This window comes from Protopterus annectens, chromosome 6.part1 (assembly GCF_019279795.1).
Source record: "Protopterus annectens isolate FY-2018-M chromosome 6.part1, PAN1.0, whole genome shotgun sequence".
Lineage (NCBI taxonomy): Eukaryota > Metazoa > Chordata > Ceratodontiformes > Protopteridae > Protopterus > Protopterus annectens.
Window position 1 is genome coordinate 465,664,227 of NC_056738.1, and position 23,954 is coordinate 465,688,180.

Sequence of the window (23,954 nt, forward strand, 5' to 3'; positions counted from 1 at the left end):
ATTTGTGGGTACTTTGTTTTTCCCAAAGGGTATGACTATACATTTTTTGGCGTTCAGTTTAAGGCCATGGCTCTGGCACCAGTTTTCCGTTTCCATGAGGCCTTTCTGAAGGATGCTTGTGTCTGCTGGAGTATCAATTATGGCGCCCAGTTTGCAGTCATCTGCGAACTTTGTCAGCCACAATCCTCCTATGTTTGCTTGCACCTCTGAAAAATAAATGCCGAACAAGAGGGGTCCCAGGACAGAGCCCTGTGGGACACCGCTTGTGACTGGCTTAGAGTCTGACATGGCTCCGGCAATTCTGACCTTGTGGGTTATGTCCTTGAGCCAGTTTGCAACCCATCTTATGACATATGGGTTTACATTTAAACTGGTGAGCTTGTCTATGATGCCCAAGTGGGGTATTGTGTTGAAGGCTTTTGCAAGGTCGAGGTAGGCTGTGTGAACTGCCTTACCTTCATCAATGGCCTTAGTGACTGTTTCAAAAAAGTCGACCAGGTTCAAAAGGCAGGATCTGCCCTTGACAAAGCCGAATTGGGTAGGATCCAGTGTGTGTAGGTCCCCAATGTCTTTGTTTATGAGTTCCATAATGATCCTCTCCATAGCTTTGCAGATCAGGCTCATCAAGCTTATGGGGCTGTAATTTCCAGGGTCCGTAGAGGCACCTCCTTTGTGGAGTGGGACCACTGTTGCTGTACGCCATTCTTTGGGTACGTATCCTGTAGTAAGGCTAAGATTAAACAGCCGCCTTATGTGCGGGTTTAGTACCTCTTGGAGTTCGTGTAGCATGCAACCCGGGACACCGTCTGGTCCCATCGATGCTGTGTTTTTAGCTTTGGAGAGGGCGGCTCTCACCTGGGCATCTGAGATGTCAGGGAGGCTACACTCTGCTGGAATTGATATTTCTCCTTTTGGGGGGGGATTTGCACTGAACCTGTCTGCCAGTATGTTGGCAATGTCTGTGGGTTCAGTGTATTTTTTGTCATTTTGGACTAACTCTGAGCATATCTGGGAGTTTCCACCCAGGTTTCTAACATAACTAAAGAAGGCCTTGTGATTGTCTTTAGTGTCTTTTGCGATTTTTCTCTCAAAGTTGGCCTTGGATGATTTTATGAGTGATCGTAGTTTTTTGCTAGTACTGATCAGAGATGCCTTCCCTTTTAGGGATTTTGCTCTGTCATGTAGTAGCTTCCTCCTCCTGTTGTAAAGCTTGTTTATGGCTGGGGTCCACCAGGCAGGATGCCTGCCTTTGGGGGAATGGGTCTTGGTTTTATTTGGGATTGCATGATCCATGCATTCTTGAATGTGTTCATAGAAAGCATTTATAAAGGATTCAGCGGTGTGTGCTGTGGTTTCCACTGGCCCAGGGGCCTTGAAGGATACCTTTAGAAGTGTGAAGTCAGCTTTTGAGAAATTCTTCACTGTGGTCTTTTGTGCTGGGGGTGGGGGCGGGATGTGGATTTCCAGTGAGATTAATTTATGGTCTGATCTCACCAATGAGGGGTATACTTCCGGTGTGGAGCATTGTGTCCCCATGTTTGTGATGATCAGGTCTAGTACATTATCTCCTCTTGCGGGAGTGGTGACTAGTTGTTCCATCGCATTTGAGTTTATGAATTCTAGGAACCTTTGGGCTAGGGTATTGGGGCTTAAGTAATGCTCCCAGTCTATGTTTGGGTAGTTGAAGTCTCCCAATATGATGGTATTTGGAGAGACATTCATACTCTCCAGTGTCTTCAGGAAGGCTGAGTGGGGTTCCTGAGTTTGAAAGGGTGGTCTGTAGCATGCTACAAACTGTAGGGCAGTTTTGCCTATGGTTAGTTGCACATGGATGGTCTCCGAAACTTTGTGCGTTGCCACTAACCTGGAGGTGTGGGTATCTTTGATGAATATGGATACTCCCCCTCCTTTTGTGGTTTGGTCCAAGTTTTGGGGCCGAAAAGCGTGATATGAGGTATAACCTGGTAGTGCTGGGGTGCTCTCAGGAGCCTTGAACCAGGTTTCAGTCACTGCACAGACATCGATGTTCTCCATACTGACGAGGGCTTCGAGAGCGTGCATTTTGAGGTTTAGACTTCTGGCGTTGAGCAGCATTACCCTTAGTTTTTTTCCACTTGTGTTTTCTAGGGAGGTGGGTTTGTCTTTTGAGCCTTGCCTAAAAAAGGCACTATGGGGGTGGCAAGAGCCTTGGCCAATATCCGGGAGCCCAGGGGTGACAGGTGCAAGCCATCCCTTGCGAAGCAGCGTGGCTTGTCAAGCATGTCATCCCAAGCAGACAGACATTGGATCCCTTTTGAATGATACCAGTAATTGAGCCAATTGTTAAAGCTGATCATTTTGTCTTTGTACTGAGGTATCATTCTTGGTGAGGGTAAGAAGCTGCTCAGGGTCAGGGTCATACTGGCCTGGGCTACATAATCAGAGCGCTCCTCTATGTCTCTTTTCATGTAGTCCAGGGAGGTACGTCTCAGGTCATTCACACCGGCTTGGACAATGACTGAGTCATATTTGTACTTGCTTTGGAGTGACCTGAGTGCTTGTGTTATGTGGCGGATTCTAGCGCCCGGCAGGCAGCTTACTGTAACCTTTTCCTTGTTCAGCCTGCTGAGCGGGACGTCAGTGTGTCTGACTATGGAGTCACTTATTACAAGTGTATCAGGCATGTTGTTTGGCCTTAAGGGCTGTGACTGCTTGGCACACTGACTTTGTGAACTATGTGATGCATGTGCTATGTTTTGAGGTAGTGGTTGCTTGGATGTCTGCTTTGGAGGCCACTGTTGTTTTGGTAGATTTTTAATTAGAGCCTCCGAGTATGTTTTTGTGTCTTTGTGTTTGGTTTGCAGTTGTGATAGGTCTATGTGAGACTGGGTTTGTGGTGTGTGTGGTTACCTTCTCCTCCTGACTGGTTTTGCCAATACTGAGTCGAGAGAGCTCAGCCTCCAGTTTGGCTATATAGTCGCATCTCTCACATATATTTGTATTTGTTGGGAGGAGGAGAGGGTTGTCTGTGTACATGAGGGAGTTGTAACATTGCCTCAAGATTCCCAGATTCACCAGCTGAACTGGAGAGGATGCTGGTAATTGACCCTTCAACATGCTAGAATAGTGTAAGGGATTGCTGTGTAACTGAGTCAGAAGGGACCTATAGGGAAATGGGTATTCAAGGGGATTGTAGGTGGATGGTAGTGCTTACTTTTTTGTTTGAGTGCTTTACCTGTGTAAAAATGCTTTAGGAGCAAGTGCTGGAATTTTTAGATAGAGAATAGATTGTCTAGATTGAAAGTAGAGCAGTTCTAAGGGAAAAACTGAAGAATAGACTTTTCGGAGCCAGAAATAGTTTGAACTAGATTAAGTGGCGCTGCCTGATGCTGCGCTAAGAGCAACTTCGCGCTAAAGCAGATTTTTAAGCAGGGAACTTCAAAGAGCTAGAAATGGCCCAAAACGGCCAATTACTACAAGATTCTTGTGCTGAGGTCACTGCTTCAGGGACAGATAGGCTGCTCAAGGCTCCCCACTCCCACTGGTGAGCAAAGAAACTTCCTTCTATCCAAGTAAGGTAATGGGCAACACAGGAACTATCCCAAAGTGCAGAATACAGCAAAGCCTGTATAGGAGACTATTCTAGCCAGGGAAAGGCGGGAAACAAGGATATATATATTTTTTTTCAAGAAAGCAACAGGAAAGTGCAGAAAAACAACAGTATACTAAATGCACAGGCTAGCGCACTTGAGTCGGCAGCCTCAACAGTTAAATTAAACAAACAAACTTTAACTTAAGTGCAGGTAATAAAAAAACGCTAAATACAGTTAAATTAGCAGTTTAACTTCGTTTTCAGCAAGAAAGGAAAGTCGCACAGGTAGAAACAGCAAAAATATACTTAAATCTTGAAAGTAGTCGCTTTTTTCGATTTTCTACTGCTAGCACCACTCTGCAGGACCACGAGGAGCTGTTGCTGAGTAGTATAAGCAAAAAAAAACGCTCACAGGCAGATTTTTAAGCAGGGAACTTCAAAGAGCTAGAAATGGCCCAAAACGGCCAATTACTACAAGATTCTTGTGCTGAGGTCACTCCCTCAGGGACAGATAGGCTGCTCAAGGCTCCCCACTCCCACTGTTGAGCAAAGAAACTTCCTTCTATCCAAGTAAGGTAATGGGCAACACAGGAACTATCCCAAAGTCCAGAATACAGCAAAGCCTGTTTAGGGGACTATTCTAGCTAGGGAAAGGCGGGAAACAAGGATATATATATATATATATATATATTTTTTTTTTCAAGAAAGCAACAGGAAAATGCAGAAAAACAACAGTATATTAAATGCACAGGCTAGCACACTTGAGTGGGCAGCCTCAACAGTTAAATTAAACAAACAAACTTTAACTTAAGTGCAGGTAATAAAAAAATGCTAAATACAGTTAAATTAGCAGTTTAACTTCGTTTTCAGCAAGAAAGGAAGGTTGCACAGGTAGAAACAGCAAAAATATACTTAAATCTTGAAAGTAGTCGCTTTTTTCGATTCTCTGCTGCTAGCACCACTCTATAGGACCACGAGGAGCTGCTGTTGAGTAGTATGTCTTTAAGAAAGTTTTTGTTGCTTACTTGAAACTTAAATCTTGTGCAAACCAAATCTCAAAAAAGCTTACATGGCAGAGACTGCCCTGTGTGGGAAACTTTGTTACAGTTGGCAACAATTGAAAAAAAATATATGATACTTTAGAGCTTTCTGAATAGCTTATGTTTAATGGAGTACACAAACACAAATTAAATTGTGCATAAAATGAAGAAAAAAGGCATGTCATGCATGTGGAATATATAGATAAGAAGATCTCTAGATTAAATATACCATGTAAAACTGAAGCTATACATACCAGATGGGATAGGTGGTTCTTAAACCCAGACTTCTGTATGCTCTGCCCTTAATAGAAAACAGGAATGCTTTACCACATTAAACAGCCAGATGATGTAACTGGTCATTAACTGTTAATGTGGTATCTTTTCTTTTTTAATGATGTATGTGCGCCTATGTTTTAAGTGATAATTTAGTAAGTGTTTAATAAATAGTGTCTATGAAGTCATAGTGGTATGTATGCACAGAGTATAGTTGTAACAGCAACGATGCCCATGTAGTATATACACCTAAGCAGAAACTATTTACAACAGTTTGTAATATTTAAGAACGTTATAATGAGAACAGCCTTGTTGCTATTAACCTTTGCTCTCAGTTCTGCTCCTCCCATTTGATACTTCACATTAGGGCTGCTATGGCCCAAGTGCAGTGCTTTGCATTTGCTTCTGCTGAACCTCGGCTGCCACTTTTCTGCCCACTTTTTTTAGCTTTACTTAATCATGCGCTAGATTTTTCTCCAACTCTTCATTGTTGCCCCTATCTTTGTGTCATGAGCAAAAAAGTTAACCTGTTGTATTGCATCCACATTTATCTGAGGCAAGTGCACTGAGGAGCAGTGAACCCAGTTCTTGACATTGTCTCCGTCACCCACAACCCTGTGTCCCATCATTTACTCATGCAGCTTTCCCAATGTTCATGTTTCACTGTTGCAGTCATTACATTTGGGTAATCTGCTGACAGGTTGCCCTCATTCGGCCTGATTAACAAAGTCTTGGGTCCTGCATCGGTTGCTGTCCCTTCTTCCATGACGTCAGGTCGTCAGGGGTATAAAACATGCAGCTGATGCCATTACATCCGTCTTTCTTGCCGTGCGGTGCCCGAACCAGAAGCAGTTCGCAAGTGCCGGTTGGCCGACTCCTGAAATTTTCATTTTCAAGTTTCAGATCCGAAGTCTTCATCTAAAAAGCTAAGTACCCCGTTGGGGAAACTTTTTCTTGCTCCTTACCGATGTCAGTAAAAGTTAATAATTGCATTACTTGTGGGAAGCAAATACCTCATAAGGATTTTCATTTGTACTGTATTCCTTGTCAAGGCCCTGACCACAACGTACCTTGCTGTCGGTTTTGTGCTTTATTTAATCAACGCACTATCAAACGTCAGTATATTTTTGCTTCTTAATACTTTGGCTCACACTTTACCAAAAAATGTCATTGGTTAGCAATACGACTACCAGAATACCTAATAAACGCAAAGAAAAAGACAGACAGGCCATTGAGGTCCAAAACTGCCGACGATGCTTCTCCTAAGCCAGTCGCCAGTTCACCGGTACTCGGTGAGGCGTTTTCGCAGCCCCTGATACCCACAACTTCTGATTCGCAGGCCTCTACTGAGACCCATTTGGAGTCCGGCATGCCGCGAGATTCTTCAATTATGGAACCCGTGGATGTCTCTACCTTGAATGGGTCCAGAGCCGCTGTGCAGGCACCGGCTTCTGAGGGTGTTTTCAGGCCTACAAATTTGTATATTAGACTGATTACATCTTCAAAACTAAGGCCAGAATCTCGACCTATTCCTAAAAAACCCACACCTGGGCCACGTGTGCAGGCCCCTATGCCTGAAAAACAAATTATCAAAATGGCTGAAGATTTAATTACTCTAATCAGGGGTAGCCAACCACCCCCTTCTAAGAGGCCTAGGCCAAGACATTGACTATGAATCTTCTGAACAGGATTCTATTTCTTCTGACTCTTCTAATGAACAGGAATTGTCTATACCTACTTATGAGGACTCTGATGCAGAAGATTCCATTCCTTCTGCTTCTCCCCCTGAGGATTTTTCTTTTGGGGAAACTTTGCATACCTTAAGGGAACATTTCCACTGGGAAAGTCAGGATTTTTCTGAATCTAAAAAGAGACTTGGGGATTTTCTTCTTCTTCCTCAGTATAGGCCTTTGGCTATACCTCCTGTTTTAGACATTGTTGATGATGTTTTTTCAGAATCTAGTATGGCTCCTGATTCTCTGCCTCCGGCTCTTTCTAAGCCAGGCAGATACTACAGGGTTCCTGACTCCCATAAATTCTTTCAAAAATCCTGTTGCAGATTCTGAAACAATTTCTCAGGGTCCCAAGGGCATTAAGGCTTCTACTGCTAAAAACCCTACCCCTTCTGATAGAGATTCCAGGGCACTGGATAGATGGGGTAAGAAGGTTTATACTTCTGCAACCTTGGCAATCAGGGCTTTAAACTGTCAATTTCATATGCTAAAATATCAACAGCATGTCATGGGGCTACTTAAACAGAAAATGATGTTGATTTCTGATTGTGTGGAAAATAAAAATTTACAGGATTTATTGCATTCAGCTGAACAAGTTGGGAAACATACTTTGCAATGTGGTTTTGATTCTTTGGAGGCCTCTTGCAGGGCTGCTGTAACTGGGTCTGTGCTAAGATGGCATGCTTGGTTCAAAGAGCAAAATCTGCCTGATCATGTAAAAGCAAAATTGTTAGATGCTCCTTTACAACAGGACCGGCTCTTTGGTAATAAGGCTGAATAAGTTTTAAAAAAGATGGAAGATAAAGCTAAATCTATGCAAACTGTGAAAGATTTCTTACAAGTGCAACCTCCAAGATTTAGTAGGCACTGGCCTACTAAGAACTGGTCCTTTCCAGTCCCTTCAAGAGCCACTCAAGCCAAACCCAGACATTCCAAAGGCTCCAGGTTTCAGTCCCAAGGGACTTTCAGAACAAAACAATGGGGTTCCTCCTCTTCCAAATCTGGAAACAGTAAGACACCTCCCTATGGTAAGCAGTCTCAATGACTTCCCTTTACACTTACCAAGCACTTACCTTTTAGCCGCCCCTTTGGGGGGAAAACTGGCTCTTCATGCAAGAAACTGGCAACTTATAACCCAGGACAAATTGGTTTTAAATATAGTATCCCAGAGATACAAATTTCATTTTCACACGTTGCCAATTCCAAACGGATGGTCAGACCTGCCCCCAAATCAGTGGGCAGAGACCAAGATACAAGTACTTCCCCCCATGAGCATGGGGGCTATTCAGCCAGTACCAGAAGAGGAAAAAGGACAAGGTTTCTATTCAAGACTTTTCCTGGTACCCAGAAAAGACAAATCATGGCGTCCAATTCTGGACTTCTCTACTCTAAACACCTTTCTGGACATTCCAAAATTCAAGATGCTGACTCATCACCAGTTACTTCCTATGCTAGGCAAAGATGCCTGGTTGGTAACTCTAGATTTAAAAGAGGCTTACCTGCATATCCCAATCAGGGAATCTTGCAGAAGATACCTCCGCTTCAAAGCAGGCTTCTTGTATTACCAGTGCTCTACACTGCCCTTTGACTTATCTACTGTGCCCAGGTCTTTACAAAATGCCTGGCTCCAGTAATTGCATTTTTGCAGGCAAAGAAATATTCAAATATATCCATACCTGGATGACTATCTAATTCAGGCAGAAAACAAGGACATTCTTCTAAAACATCTGGCGTTTGTACAAAACTTGCCTAGAGTACACTATAAACGAAAGGAAATCACAACTGGTACCCTCTCAAAAAATTACATTCCTGGGTGCAAGCTTGAATACAGCTGCCCAGATGGCTTTCCTTAGGCCAGAGAAGCAAATTCATGTGGTGACTTACTTCAAACAAGTGGCCACAAAAACCCTGCTTTCTGCAAGGCAAGTACTGCAAGCCTTGGGGTTCATGGCCTCCTGCATTCTTCTAATTCCATATGCAAGACTGCATATGAGAAAACTTCAGTGGTACTTAAAAAGTCTATGGAGTCAGCAGTGTCAGAGACTGGAAACAATGATTCCTGTCATACCTTGTCTGCAACTAGAGTTCCTATGGTGAGCAGAGGCCTGCCATCAAAACAAGGGACTGCCATTCGCACCACTCCCTGCCGCCCAAACCCTAACTACAGACGCATCAGACTATGCTTGGGGGGGCACATCTGGCAGGGAAGTGCATTCAGGGCAAATGGAACCCAAATTAAATGCACCTTCATATCAATCAAAAAGAAATGTTAGCTGTACAGAATGCACTGACAGCCTTCAAGGACTACCTTCATCCAGGACAATTAAAGATAAAGACAGACAACACCACGGTTATGTGGTACATAAACAAGCAGGGGGTACACACTCCTACCCCCTTTGCAGACTAGCCATGGCATTGTGGAACACGGCCTTGACCTATCAAGTACAACTACAAGCTCAATTCCTGCCAGGAAAGCTGAATACTGTGGCAGACAAACTAAGCAGAAATCTCATGGACCCACACGAATGGAAACTGGAACCACGGGTTTTCAACATGTTGACACGCAACTGGGGGAGGCTAGACATAGATATTTTTGCCTCACCCCAGAACTATCAGTTGGACAAATTTTGCACAAGAACTCATCACAAAAAAGCCTGGAAAGTGGATGCTCTATCCTTCAGTCTATGCCTTTCCCCCTCTGCCTCTGCTCTCCAAAGTTCTATTAAAAGTCAAACAGGACAAACCAAAAATGATTCTGATTGCTCCAGACTGGCCTCACCAACACTGGTACCCACTCCTGGGCAATGTGTCACACTTTCCACCGTGGCACCTGCCTCAGACACCTTACTTACTGTCTCAGCAGAACAACCAAATTTCTGCACACTCAGCTTCAAACTTTGAATCTTGCAGCGTGGCTAATCACCTAAATTCACCCTTAGCATCCCACAGCAAACCTGTGATGGATGTCATTTTGGAGGCGAGAAGGCCTAGTACTAGAAAATCTTGTGCTGACAAATGGAAAAGATTCTGTGCCTGGAATCAATCTCAAGGGATAAGCCTAGCAGTGCCCAACATTCCTCATATTTTACAATACTTAACTGAGATGCTTCACAAGGGCCTGTCCTTTTCTTCCATAAAAATCCATGCCTCAGCCATTTCAGCTCATTACAACACACAACCTCCCCTCTTCTCTCATCCTCTGCTAAAGCAGTATCTCAGAGGGGCCAATAACTTAAGACTACCCAGGAGAGCTCCAACCCTGCCTGGGACCTCAATTTTGTATTGGAAAAGCTCACTCTCCCTCCTTTTGAGCCAGCTGCTACTGCAGACTTAAAATTTCTCTCCTGGAAAACAGCTTTCCTTTTAGCAGTCACTTCAGCTAGAAAGATTTCCGAATTACAAGCTCTTATGGCAGTGGATCCTTTCATCATTTTTCATGTGGACAGGGTGTCTCTCAGGACCAATCCATCCTTCATGCCTAAGGTGGTATCCAATGTGGCTCTTAATCACACCATTCAATTGCCAACTTTCTTTCCCAATCCACAGAACAAGGGGGTGCAGATTCTGCATTCATTGGATGTACACAGACAACTTAGATTTTACTTAAACAGGACAAAATCTCAAAGAAAATCTGAACAACTGCTGGTGGCATTTGCTGCAGGGGCAGAGGGAAAGGATATTTCAAAGCAAACCATTTCCAAATGGATAAGCCATTGTATTCGTTTCTGCTATATGCACCATGGAAAAACTATCCCCCAGGGGATCAGATGCCATTCCACCAGGGTTGCATCTATTTCAACAGCCTTTCTCAGAGGTGTTCCTACCAGGGACATTCTAGAAGCTACTACCTGGAGCTCAGTTCATACATTCTCCAGACATTACTGTTTACCACTTTTCTCTAAATCCAGAGCTGGCTTTGCCACTGCAGTCCTGCAGGGCCTTATAGCTGCTCCTAATGCTGTATAATTCCCTCCACCCAACCATAGCTTTGGGAATCTACCCAAATGTAATGACTGCAACAGTGAAACACGAAGAACATAGTACAGTTGTGTACACTTACCATAAATGTAGATGTTTGAGTGTATTCACTGTTGCAGTCCTGGTTACCCTCCCTCCAGCACCCTGTTTTTCTCTGACTATACCTCTACTTTCTTTCACTATGCTTAAAAGCCCTTTTGGTGTATTTGCTTTTGGGATTGGAGGTATATTTTTTGTGCTTTTAATTTTATTTCCTCCCCATTTGGGGGGCACCTGACATCTGGGGCAAGAAAAACTGATGTAGTGGCGTCGGCTGCATGTTTTATACCCCTGACGACCTCAGAACAAATGCGAGCTGTGGATAACAAAGTAGAAAAAATAGTGGCAGCTTAACACAACACGCTCACTGCCTCCGCTCTCAGCAAACTATTTCAGTTGTCACCAGGCAAAGGTTGAAAAAAATTCCAAATACTAATGAAGATCCAAACTTCTTTTAATAAAACAAGTTTAGCGCTTTCACTTGCAAGAGGCAAGCTTCATCAGAACATCAAATAATTAAATTCAGCAGTTTAAATACTAAAAAAGGCGCCAAAAACTGGCTAATTACTAATAATTACATTATTAACAAGTTTTTTAAAAAAATATTTAAAAAAACAACATGATGCATGTTCATTAGTAGAATATGAATAACTGACATATAAAAAATATAGACAATACTAATCAATGAATAGTAATGCTCTTAATAAAATACAATATGTCAATATAATCAATACAGAAATAAATTCAATTCATTAAAAGTAATGGTTTGATTGAAATGTAATAATTTATACCAGGGACTGTGGTGGCATCAGTGTATACTTGCCACCATAATTCTCGATATAATAGGTGGTTCTTAATATTACCACCTCTAGGGTTGCTTTTAACTAATTCCAAAATCCCAAACTTGAAGTTATGTTCACTACCATATTTGGATATATGTCTAAACAGGGCATTTTTCGTGTCCTTCTTCCTTATAGAGTACAAGTGGGAATAAATTCTTTGTCTAAGCTGCCTCTCAGTTTTTCCAATATAGAAAAACTGACATGCCATACATATTGCTATATATACTAACATTGTAGACCTACAGTTTCCCTTTATTAGATGTAGCCTAGTGTGGCAAATGTTGTTAAGGCACACATTATTAGGCTCAAAAATGTAAGAACATTGATGACATGTTCCACATTTAGATGTACTGATTCCACAATGGGTAGATGGTACTTCTTTCCTTTCCATAATATGTTTCAAATTTTTACCCATTTTGTATACAAACTGTGGGTTGGACCCTACCTTATCAGAAATGTCCTGTGCTGCTGTCAAGATACACCAATTATTAATCACAATATTTTTAATCATCCGACTGAATGGACCATATTCAATAATAAGAGAATTACAATAGGTTCGCTTGCAGTTCAATATGGTTATGTCAGTAGTGTCTATGTTGTTCAAAGCAGTGTAAATAGTACCCTCATTTTCAGCCCCATCTGCTGTTAAATTGTCCGCTGCCCCCAACAACGGTGAGTATTTATGCTCCCATTGTCCCAAGACATATGTTGTGATGTCATTCAGCATTCCCTTGTCATAACCCCTTTCAGTAAATAATTCAGTTATAACATTCAGTTCTTTAATCATGTCCGTATGTTTGGAAGTCATTCTCATAGCCCTTATGCATTGACCTTTAAATATGTTCCTTTTTAGTTTATAAGGATGGCAGCTGTTGAAATCTAAATAGGAATTTGAAAAAGTCTCCTTCCTAAAGATGATAGATTTAAAACCATTGATATCCTTAGAAACTAAGGTGTCTAAATATGGTACACCTATGTTGTTGTATGATGAGGTAAATTTCAAAAAATCACTACTAGAGTTTAAAGTATGAATGAAACTCTCAAATGTATTGGTGTCACCCTTCCAAAGAATGTAAATATCGTCTAGGAACCGAGAATAATATACTACTTTATCAAAGTAGGGGCTGTTAAAAATATAACTTTCTTCCCAGTCCAACATGACTAAGTTTGCAAAGATTGGTGCGCATGCAGCGCCCATAGCCACACCGCTGGTCTGTCGGAATATTTCTCCTTCGTAGTATATAAAGTTATATTCTAAGACAATACTCATTAAATCCACCAGTAGGGAAATTTTATCCCAGCTGAAACTTGTATGTTTCTTTCCCAATCCACAGAACAAGGGGGTGCAGATTCTGCATTCATTGGATGTACACAGACAACTTAGATTTTACTTAAACAGGACAAAATCTCAAAGAAAATCTGAACAACTGCTGGTGGCATTTGCTGCAGGGGCAGAGGGAAAGGATATTTCAAAGCAAACCATTTCCAAATGGATAAGCCATTGTATTCGTTTCTGCTATATGCACCATGGAAAAACTATCCCCCAGGGGATCAGATGCCATTCCACCAGGGTTGCATCTATTTCAACAGCCTTTCTCAGAGGTGTTCCTACCAGGGACATTCTAGAAGCTGCTACCTGGAGCTCAGTTCATACATTCTCCAGACATTACTGTTTACCACTTTTCTCTAAATCCAGAGCTGGCTTTGCCACTGCAGTCCTGCAGGGCCTTATAGCTGCTCCTAATGCTGTATAATTCCCTCCACCCAACCATAGCTTTGGGAATCTACCCAAATGTAATGACTGCAACAGTGAAACACGAAGAACATAGTACAGTTGTGTACACTTACCATAAATGTAGATGTTTGAGTGTATTCACTGTTGCAGTCCTGGTTACCCTCCCTCCAGCACCCTGTTTTTCTCTGACTATACCTCTACTTTCTTTCACTATGCTTAAAAGCCCTTTTGGTGTATTTGCTTTTGGGATTGGAGGTATATTTTTTGTGCTTTTAATTTTATTTCCTCCCCATTTGGGGGGCACCTGACATCTGGGGCGAGAAAAACTGATGTAGTGGCGTCGGCTGCATGTTTTATACCCCTGACGACCTGACGTCATGGAAAAAGGGACAGCAACTGACGCAGGACCCGAGACTTTGTTAATCAGGCCGACTGAGGGAAACCTGCCAGCAGATTACCTAAATGTAATGACTGCAACAGTGAATACACTTGAACATCTACATTTATGGTAAGTGTACACAAATGTACTTTTCCTCAACTTTGGCTGCACCCTCAATCCTTCCAGTTTTCTTTCCAGCCTCCTGTTTGGGGCGGAGTCAAATACTCATAAAGTAAGGTTGAGGATTCATTACTTTCGTACACTGGTCATGACTGAAAAGGTCAATAGTTCACTTACACTCTTAACAGACTGAAAATTAAAATAAATTATTTTTCACTAGTCCTGTTCCTTCCATAACTAGTCTCAAAATGTACAAGAAGAGCTTATAGAACTCTGGTTACTGCAGCCACCTGATGTGCTTCCTGCTATATCTGTTTGACAGACAATGGTGTATTTAAATGTGCTTGTATAATGTGACCAAGTTCTTTAATAGGAGAGTATTATGTTGCCCCCATTCTCTTGTTTATCAGTTCAAGTACAGAGAACACAACTTTAGGTAATAGCTATATTGCATTCTGTTTTAACCACTGAATTTTTAATGGCATCTCATCTTTTTCTTTTTAGGTGGCAGCTACTTTGAATAACCTTGCTGTACTGTATGGGAAGAGAGGAAAGTACAAAGAAGCCGAACCACTGTGCAAGCGAGCACTAGAAATTCGAGAAAAGGTCTGTTTTGTTTCAAGCATGCATTATCATGACAAAATATTTCTGGTAAACAGATTGTGAAAATAGCTTTGTACGTCATGGACATACAGATATTCACCAAATTTACATTTGTAGATGTACAAAACATTTTTAAAGGAATGGTGGAAAAGTCTGGTAAAATTTTGACCTTCCACATTTTCAGTTTCAGTAAATCTTCATCTGCTGACTTGTGCAATTTATGTGTGCTTGAAGCTGCTCTCCTCATATGTAAAATGAGGTTGACGGCTATGGTTTTCCCAGTAATAACATATAGATGTGCGAGTTGGACTATGTCATGCATGGGTACATAATTTACTGCTATAGCCTTTGTTTCATCTTCATTAATTTTAGATTTTGGAAAGACATGAAACTGTCTCAAAATGTTCCACAACACTGATATGTCATTTTCTGCATTTATCAAGTTCAAAATCATCCATACACGACCTCTTTTTCCCATTTTTGCATATGGGGTTGGGGTGCCATTTCAACAGTGACAGTCATCTAGCGCCAAGATTTACACCACTGGGTGGCTAGCCCTACCACGGTAATTCTTCCATACCACACAGTCACACTTACACTCTCACCTTTGGCCAATTTAGAGTGTCCACTCCACCTACTCCATGTCTTTGGAATATGGGAGGAAACCACAGCACCCAAAAACTCACATGAACACAGGAAGGACATGTGGACTCTACACAGAAGGCACCCCAGCCGAGAATTGAACCAGGGTAATCTCTTGCTGTGAGGCGACAACACTATTCGCTGCACCACTGTGCAGCCAAGTACAAAGTAATATCATCTACAAATAAAGCAACTTTTCTTGATTACCATACTAATTATAGCCTTGAATTTTGAGTCCCTTTTTTCTTTGCCAGTGGTTGTAAATATCAAGTAAAAAAAGGGAAAGAGGACACCCCTCCCTGGTTCTTCTTTTCAAACACAACTTATTGGAGAGGAGCTCTCCCTGTTTAAGTCTTCCCTCCAATCCTCCATATTAATCTTATTGTATCAGGGAATGCAAATGCTTCCATTGTCCTTCTCATAAAATCCTAGCTTACTCTGTCAAATGCTTTCTCTGCATCAAGACCCACCAACAGTAGCAGTATTTTCTTACATTTTGCTTCTCTTTGTTCTATTAAAGTTGTCAAATGTTTGCCTTCCCTCCATAAAACCACATTGATCCATATCTATCAATTTTGGCAACAATCTTTGCCATTCTTTTAGCTAATATACACATAAACACTTTATAGTCATGGTTTAAAATTGAAATTGATCTAAATGAGGCTGGATCTGACTGATCTTTGCCATTTTGGGGGTACCACAGCCACCACAGCTTTCTTCCAAGATGTTGGTGCTTCCCCTCCTTTTAAAATAATTTTAACCAAAATCTTCCAGAGCTTTATCACTTTCTTCCCTTCTAATTTCCAAATATCCACAGGAATACCATCTGTTCCTGGAGACTTCCCTATAGATTGATTGTACATCACCAATTTTATCTCATCTCCTCCTGTCTTAACTGTTTGTTGCTGATCTTAATCTTCCTCTAATCTTGGCATAATTAAGTCTTTCAAAAATATGTCCACTTGTGCTGTTTCTTGTTTTGCACATTCTTCTGCTTTATACAAGTCTTAATAAAATTTCTGAAATATCTCTAATATCTTTATAGGATCTGTGGTTATTTTTCTTGTCATGGGCTCCCTAAATTTGGTGACAACCCTTTCTACTTTTTGTTGCCTGTGTTACTATTGTGTAAGTTTTTTTATGCTCTGGAGTTAGCAAAAATAGTTGCTTAACAGCAGGTTTTCTAAGCTCATGCATAGTATCCAAATACTCCTTTATTTTCTCTTTTTCACTGTGCAGTTGCTGTTCTTCTCTCCCTGTTCTATGAGATGTATCTTATTCTTCAGTACATTAGCCTTTGTCAGCCTCTCTAAGCAAGTCCTATTAATTCTTAACCATAGCTCTCTGTTTTTTCTACCATATTTTTTAAACTTTTTTGCATTTTATTCTACTTGCTAGCTATTCCTTTTGAATACATTTATACCTTATCTAATGCCTGTTGAATAATTTCTACTTCCCATTCCTTAAATTCCTATCTTTTTAACAAAGAGTTGGGAAAGTGCCAGTGTCTCAGTCTTACCCTGCAGTTTTATCTAAGTTTTTATCAGAGCATAATTTGAAATGGTCATTAGCTTTCAATCAAATATACATGTTCCAGTGAGATATAGTGTCTATAAAGTATAGCCCAGTTAGTGTACCCTGGGGAATAATATGTAAATTCTGTCTTAGATTCTACTACTGAATTCATATTTTCCAAACCAAATGCTTTCATAAATGTCTTCAGAAATCTACCCTTTTTACTATGTGTTTCCCCTCTAGGTTCCCCTGTGTATTGCAAATCAAGTTATAATCTACACCATTCTTTTAGCTAATATACACATAAACACTTTATAATCATGGTTTAAAATTGAAATTTATCTAAATGAGGCTGGATCTGACTGATCTTTGCCATTTTGGGGGTAGCACAGCCACCACAGCTTTCTTCCAAGATGTTGGTGCTTCCCCTCCTGAAAGCTGATTACATCTCCTAAAATGTTCGTAAGCTCTGTAATAGCAGTTTTTGGTGGAATATAAATACATGCCAGCGTAATCCTTCTCTCTTGCCAGTAGCCCTGTAAAGCCAAAAATCTAACATTAATGTCTTTTTTTCCCTATTCTGTCACTATTGAAGCACCTGTAGCAGTCAGTGTTACTCCCTTTTTCTTTTACCCCTGATATCCTGCTGAATATCCATTCTGAAATCCTTTGCCAAATGTACATGCTCTTTTCTTTCCAAATTTTCCTCTTGCAGCATTGCTATTTGCACTTGATACTACTAAATATAATTCAGTATTCTTTCTTTTTTGCCTATATCTGTAAGGTCATTTACATTCTATGATCATATGGATAGAGTAGCCATTATAAAAAGCTGTTGCTACCACTTATTATGCATCATAGTTTTTTTGAATGTGTATTTCCAACTTTTGTCTTAGATGCGTACACTAATGTTTATCTTAAACTTTATACAGTTGCTTCTTCTCTTCTCCATTTGAGCCAATGTCACATTTCTCAAGACTTTTTGCTCTGAGGAAGATCATTAAACAAACTAAATACATTTTCAAAATGCCCCCATCCACTATTAACTTAGAGCAAGCACACAAAACTATGTACATTTTTTAACAAATATAGTTTCTTCCCTCAGATACGAGCAATTACCCCAAATCGAGAGCTGCACACACACAGGCTTAACCTAATCTAAAATTAAGGTTACCAGTGTTGAAGTGCCTGTGTTCCCATTTACACTGATTGCTGTGTTTTCTTTTCTTATCTCTTTTCGCCTCCCAGATGTGAAAAGCATCTTGTGTGCTATCACAAAACATTAACTTTTAGCCATAAGACAAAGTGCACTGGCTGCTGTTAAGTAAAACTAAATTATGCGATGTTTCATTAAGTGAATTAAAATGTTAAGACTGCTGGGGAGGCTACTATCTCTTTTTCATTTCCTATAATTCATTGTACCTTTAAATTTTGCACTTTCCTTAGCAAAGAATACTTAGAACTTTCAAGATTAATTACTTGAATCTGCAGATAGCTTGTCCCCATGTAAAAGTCATCAACAATGAAACGAAGATGGCTAACAATTTGCAGATGCTTGAAATAATGTTTGTATATTTCTGTCAGAACAGAGTGCACAAAATTGCCCTAGCTGTCTACCTTCAGCTGCATACCTCTTGACTCACACAGAGAACATTTGCTATTGGAAAAAATAAACAAGCCAATATATTTACAGTTGCAAGAAGCTTGGCATTCACCATAGCTTTCATCATTTTGTCTTACTTTTCAAGCCTGTTTACTTACAAAAAACCTAATGCAAAAGCATTAATCTAGACATCTGCTCTTGTAAAAAGAAGCATAATTATCATCTTAGTTTTACATATAATATGATTAGTACACTTTTATACTCCACCCCTACAGGATTATATTCGTTTAAACCTGCTTTTGTTCAGTCTTCTCTTGTTATAATGCAAAACCTATATTTCTTCCAGATAAAAAGGAGTTGTTTACTTTAATATCTTTAAACCATACAACAGTCACTGAAGGCACCCCCCTCTCACATTTGAAGTACCCATGGCAGCACACTGTACAAAACTGCTTTACAACATAACACACACAGTTTATATTATGAAATTTATTATAGAAATACTAAGAACAAAACTGTTTACTTATTACTTTTTTCCCTTTAGTGTCCTCCTAAACATTAAAGACATAATGTGGAGTATATGCTTTACAGTCCACCCACAAGTTTAACAAAGTCAGAAAAAGTCCAGTCTTTCCTTAGTCACTTTTATTTGCAAAACCATATTTCACAAATGTGACTGACACTTTATAATCTCACATTTATTAATTTCAGTGTTTCTGGTCTTCTGCCTGATCATCTCCATCCCCAGCACTAGACTGTGATTCAAGTCCATGGAATTCCTGATTTGTGTAGTCAATTCCTTTGCTTTTTTTCTGTCTCTCAGGTATTTTTTGTTGGAATACTAGAAAAGGTTTCTCTGTTAGTCTCTCTATCAGTATTATTGACAGAAGAATGAATAACAGAGTCCCCTTCTGCTTGCTTTCTCACTTTTTGTTGGATAAAGTTTATTACCTCCTTAGGTTGTTCTGCATCAAAACAGTCATTGATCCTCCAGTAAAAATACTCAGACACCAACTAGATACAGCAGCATGAATCTCACACCTGCCTCTTGACATTCTGTGATTTCTGGGATAAATGTGTTTTTCTTCTGTCTAGTGTATAGTGAATAATTTTCTGTAAATGCACTTTTCTCTCCAGTTTCTAATATTTCTCCATAGTTTTGACAGGATCAAAGCTTTCTTCCAGCATGATTGGACTTTTACTAATATAGGTCCTGACTGCTTTCTCATGTCCAAGGTTGGAGTTTGCACTCTATATGCCCTTTCAATTAACAAGTCTTGCTGTGGCACACCAGTACAGTTGCTTATTTGTGCTTTCATTAAAACCGTCTGTTCCTTCCACTTTCTCTGGTACAACAGAAAATCTTGGGTTTTCTCTGTTCTGTCTTCTAACTCTTTATTTTCTGAAACAGCTCTTCTTAAGAAGTTGCATTCTCAGCCAGCCTTTTCTTCATTTCAACCTGTGATTTTTGCAGTTTTGTTAGTTCATCTGAATAGGTAGTTAAAGCATTTTTTGAGTTGATACATTTCTTCATTTTTTCATTTATTTTAATCACCTTGAATACATTTTGTTTTTTCAATAAGCTACTGTAACCCATCTCCCAAACCAAAGCTGAAGCGTGAACATTTTTGCTGAGCATTTGCATGATCATTCCTAGCAAGCGATTTCTCCATCTTTTTTGGTTGATTTTTTTTTCTGGTTAATTTTCTTTCAAGGTTTGCAAATGTTTTCCTTGCTGGCATCCAGGTAGTATATTTACTAGCCAGTAACTGAATTTTACCCAAATAATGGTTTCAATGGATCTCCATTTTCTCTCTTTACACTAGGAGAACTGAAATTAAGTTGTTGATCAGTGTGCAGCCATCTTGGAAGTCTGGCTTTTCCCACATTTCTTGAGCAAATAAATTGAGAGGTATTACTGGGAGAGGAATGAACAAACTGGAAAGGGTGGGAGTGGCCGACAACAGTTCACTGATTCTAAGGGATGGAGGGCATTCTAGTCTGCTGTAAAATGGAGTGTAGTGCAAACAACATGGAGCAGGCAGGTGTGCATGGCTTTGTTAAGCTGTGGTGATCAATAGGCTTATGGGGGGCACTTATGGGTGAATGCTTGTTCCTGATGGAGTATATATCAAGGACATATCTCAAGCAAGTGCCATGTCAGCTGCCAGTGGAAATGAACACTTATGCCATTACCAGAAAACTCTGTTGGCTGCCTGGATGACTGTTTTCATTGATCTGCATTCATCCAGGTTGGTAGTAGTTATTGGACTTTACAATCCTGTGAGAACTGGTTGTTGGGAAGCAGTGATGATGAGAAAGAAAAAAATTACTTTTTTTTTTCTTTTGGTAATGTGATATCTGAACAGTTAAACTGGGATATTGTCAATATTCCTTAAGAAAAGGAGTTTTGTACGTTCACAGATTATGTGCTTCTTACACCATCTACCTTTTTAGCACAGCTCATCTGTCCCATGAACCTAAAAGCCTTGGAGAAGTTATGGCTTCACAACCAGATATCATTCCTTAGGCTTTAAATATAGATCAGTACATAGTGGCTCTAAAGAGTGTTCAGACTCCGTTCCATTTCTTTTGGTAAGACTGACACAGGCAGAAAAGCGTGGAATGAAATTATTATTGGATGTTTGTATCCTTGCTGATTAAGATTCTAAGTTTTGACGGCTTTGTTAAAAAAAGATATATCTGTCCAGTGGTATGACTGTTAAAGGGGCATTACACTTGTTAGTATCATTCAAATGTTACCAATCTGATGTAAGTAGTTAATATCCCATCCCCTCGTGCAAGAGGTAATGATAGATGTCTGTGACTTTAAAGTGATGAAAATATTGAACATTTCTGCATGCTTGAAACAGCATATGTATATAGCGTCATATCTTGCTTCTTTTTTTCGCTATGCAATCTGCTGCTAATAGGATTCAGTGCAAAGGCAATCTATATCTTAAAAGTATTCTAGTCCTTACTTCTGCCGGGATTCTTTTTCATTCTGAAGCAACAACTTTTGTATGAGAGTTGGAATACGTAGGTAACACTAAGGATGATAATGTAGTTAACTGTATTTTTTTTCAAATGCTTTTTTCTACTTCATGAAAAGGTAAATAGTTCAGTTTTGTAGGAGAACAGGTATTAATTTTTATGTAATAGTCAGTCTTAGAGGGCTAGACTTCATGGCGGGGGTCTAATAGTTACTAGAGAGTAATTTTTCCCTGTCTAGTACTAGTGAAGTCTGTCACAAGGACAGTTCTGCCAGCCAGCTGTAGTAGTTTTGATTACATTGTAGGACTGCCTGTGTGTGTTTGGGGGGGAGGGTTGAGGCAGTTTTCCCATTTCTCCCTAATGTGGTAAGTAATCACTGAGAACTGCTGGGTTCTGAGAATGGTCACAGTTAAGCACTTCTTAGAACATTATTTTTTTTGTAGGAAGCACCCACTAGGAGACAAAGCCATCAGTATATCTGTTGGGATTATCAAAGACTGCACTTTCCTTTATTTGAAACATCTGGTCCCATCTCCTCCTAATTTCATAGGGGATGGATAATCGCTGTCTTGTCTTGGACATCAGTGATTTTAACAGTTTACTGAAGTGATATTTGTACTGTATGATAAACTTCCAGATATCATTCCTGTCCATCCTGATGGCATAGATTGATAATGCCTTGTCTATATCCCAGGTAACCCAAGTTTAACTACTGACTTGGGAGTCTGACAGTGCTGGCAGGGAAGATGGGCATGCTTATCTTGGAGGGGACAGATGTGCCTGCATCTCTCTGCTGGAGGTTTAACAGTGGCTAGAGCTCATGGAACTGATGCAGGGCTTGGGAGTTGGAAGATCAGACGTGTACATCTCTAGGACCTAGGGTGGTAAATGCACTCTAGATCCTTCTCGTGGCTTGCCCAGCCTGACATGATATCAGCATGTAAGGAGGGGAATATGACTACGAAAAAATGCTGTAGGCCTCAGTATGATTTTTTCCACCAACCATGTCTCACTCCGCTTGCCCTGACATGTCTCAAACCCTTTGAGCATGTGCATGGAGGTGACCGACCTATGGTCAGATGCCCTCCCGTTAGAGGAAACTCTTTCAGTGCAGATCACACTGGGGAGCAGCCAGGGAAGAGATTTGTGGAGATTAGTGTCAAAGGGGCAGGTAAGGCCTGAAGTCAACAGCAGTGACCAAAAAGACTGTACAGATGTCATTCCTGTGCCGCTTCACCCTCCCTGGATGGTACCACTGCATATCAGAACTGCCTCTTGTCATATTGACTGGTCTGTACAGGAGATAAGGGGTCCAAATAGAGGGGTAAGTCAGCAAGCAAGGGGTAATATTGCTGAAACTGAATTCGTCCTCAAGTCTTGGTGAGTACCTTCACGAGGTGGACCCTGTTTTCACAAAATCTCACCAAGATGACACTGATAGATAGACTGTATTTATATAGCATACATCATGGACAGAAGTAGGTTAAAAATTAAAAAAAAAATAGCTGGGTGCTCAAGACCCAGGATAAAAAAGTGCCCAATCCTTGTAGGCGCACTGGTTCCAGGAATGGAAAAGATGATAGTGTAGAATCCTCAAAATAAGGAAATGTTCCTACAATGGGGCCAGGCCACGCCCAGGGGGAGGATGGCTTCCCTGTTGTAGAAGGAAGTAGCATTCCACAAAAATTGCAAAAACTGATGGGCCAAAGATGAGCCATAAAGACGATAAAGTGGACTATTGAGGATAAGAAAGAAATTCTATTTTGTAACTATTTTGCAAAAAGCCCAGAATTTCCAGACACAAAATATACAAAACAATTAAGAGAGAAATTAGAGGAAAGAAAAATACTTCCACAAGAAAAAAGTGTCAGAAGCTTCAAATAAAAATTTGTATTCATTAATAGAACATATTTGTGAAAAACAGTATATATAGATCAAGGAATTTTAAACTGTTTGGAAAAAAGGCATCTGAGGAAGTGCGAAAATATAAACAAAACCTAGAGGTGTTTGAAAAGTATAAAAAATAAATATGGACATGGGAAAGAAAGAGAGATCTGATATGGTGCAATATTTATGCAAAGGAGAAAGCCAAATTAATCAGTATAAAGAAGGCAGCCCCAAAGATATTCTAAGAGAAATACAGGCAAAGGAATCCAGATATGGAAAATTTCACAATAAAAAACAGTATCACAAAGAGGGAACGTAGAAAAGAAGATTAGTAAAGTAGAAGTTAAAAAAAATAGAAGTCGAAGTTATGGAGTGCCTGCCAAGTGAAGGATTTAGTGTAGAAGATCTAACACAGGTTACATCACAGCATGATGGAGCGAGTCCCCAAAGTAAGGAGAAGCAAGAAGATGTTGAGACATCTGAAGAGGAAATATGGACATGGGAAAGAAAGAGAGATTTAACATGGTGTAGTATCTATGCAAAGGAGGAAGCAAAACTAACCAGTACAAAAAGAGCAGCACCAAAAGATATTTGAAGAGAAATACAGGCAAAGAAATCCAGACATGGGAAACTTTACAAACAAAAAATAAGACAACAAAGAGGAAAACTAGAAAAGGAGTTTGGTAATGGAGAAGTTAAAGAAATAGAAACTGAGGTGATGGAGTACCTGCAAAGTGAAAGATTCAGTGTAGAAAATCTAATTCATAAAGCACCACAACAGGCTAGAGCAATGGCTGTTCAAATTAAGGGGAAACCGGTGAAATGGGAAGCAATTGGTCAGGTGCCACATGAAAATATTTCGGTGCCTAACACAGGAAACCAGTATACACATTCACTTGAAGCTGGACAGCAAGGGGAAGGAACAGGAATCTGTGGAAACTCTGCAATCAGTGTTGAGGAGTGATAGGCCAGTGAGTTCCCATATGACAGAGCAACGGAT

The 23,954-nt window shown here is 40.3% G+C and overlaps 1 protein-coding gene across 1 annotated transcript in view; it reads left to right on the plus strand.

Annotated features, from left to right (window-relative positions):
* Nucleotides 1–23,954, plus strand: part of KLC2 (kinesin light chain 2) — a 1,052,962-nt gene that overhangs the window by 719,297 nt on the left and 309,711 nt on the right. Inside the window, exon 8 of the mRNA XM_044075888.1 lies at nucleotides 14,215–14,316. Coding sequence (XP_043931823.1) covers nucleotides 14,215–14,316 — 102 coding nt within the window. The remainder of the gene's footprint in view (nucleotides 1–14,214; nucleotides 14,317–23,954) is intronic.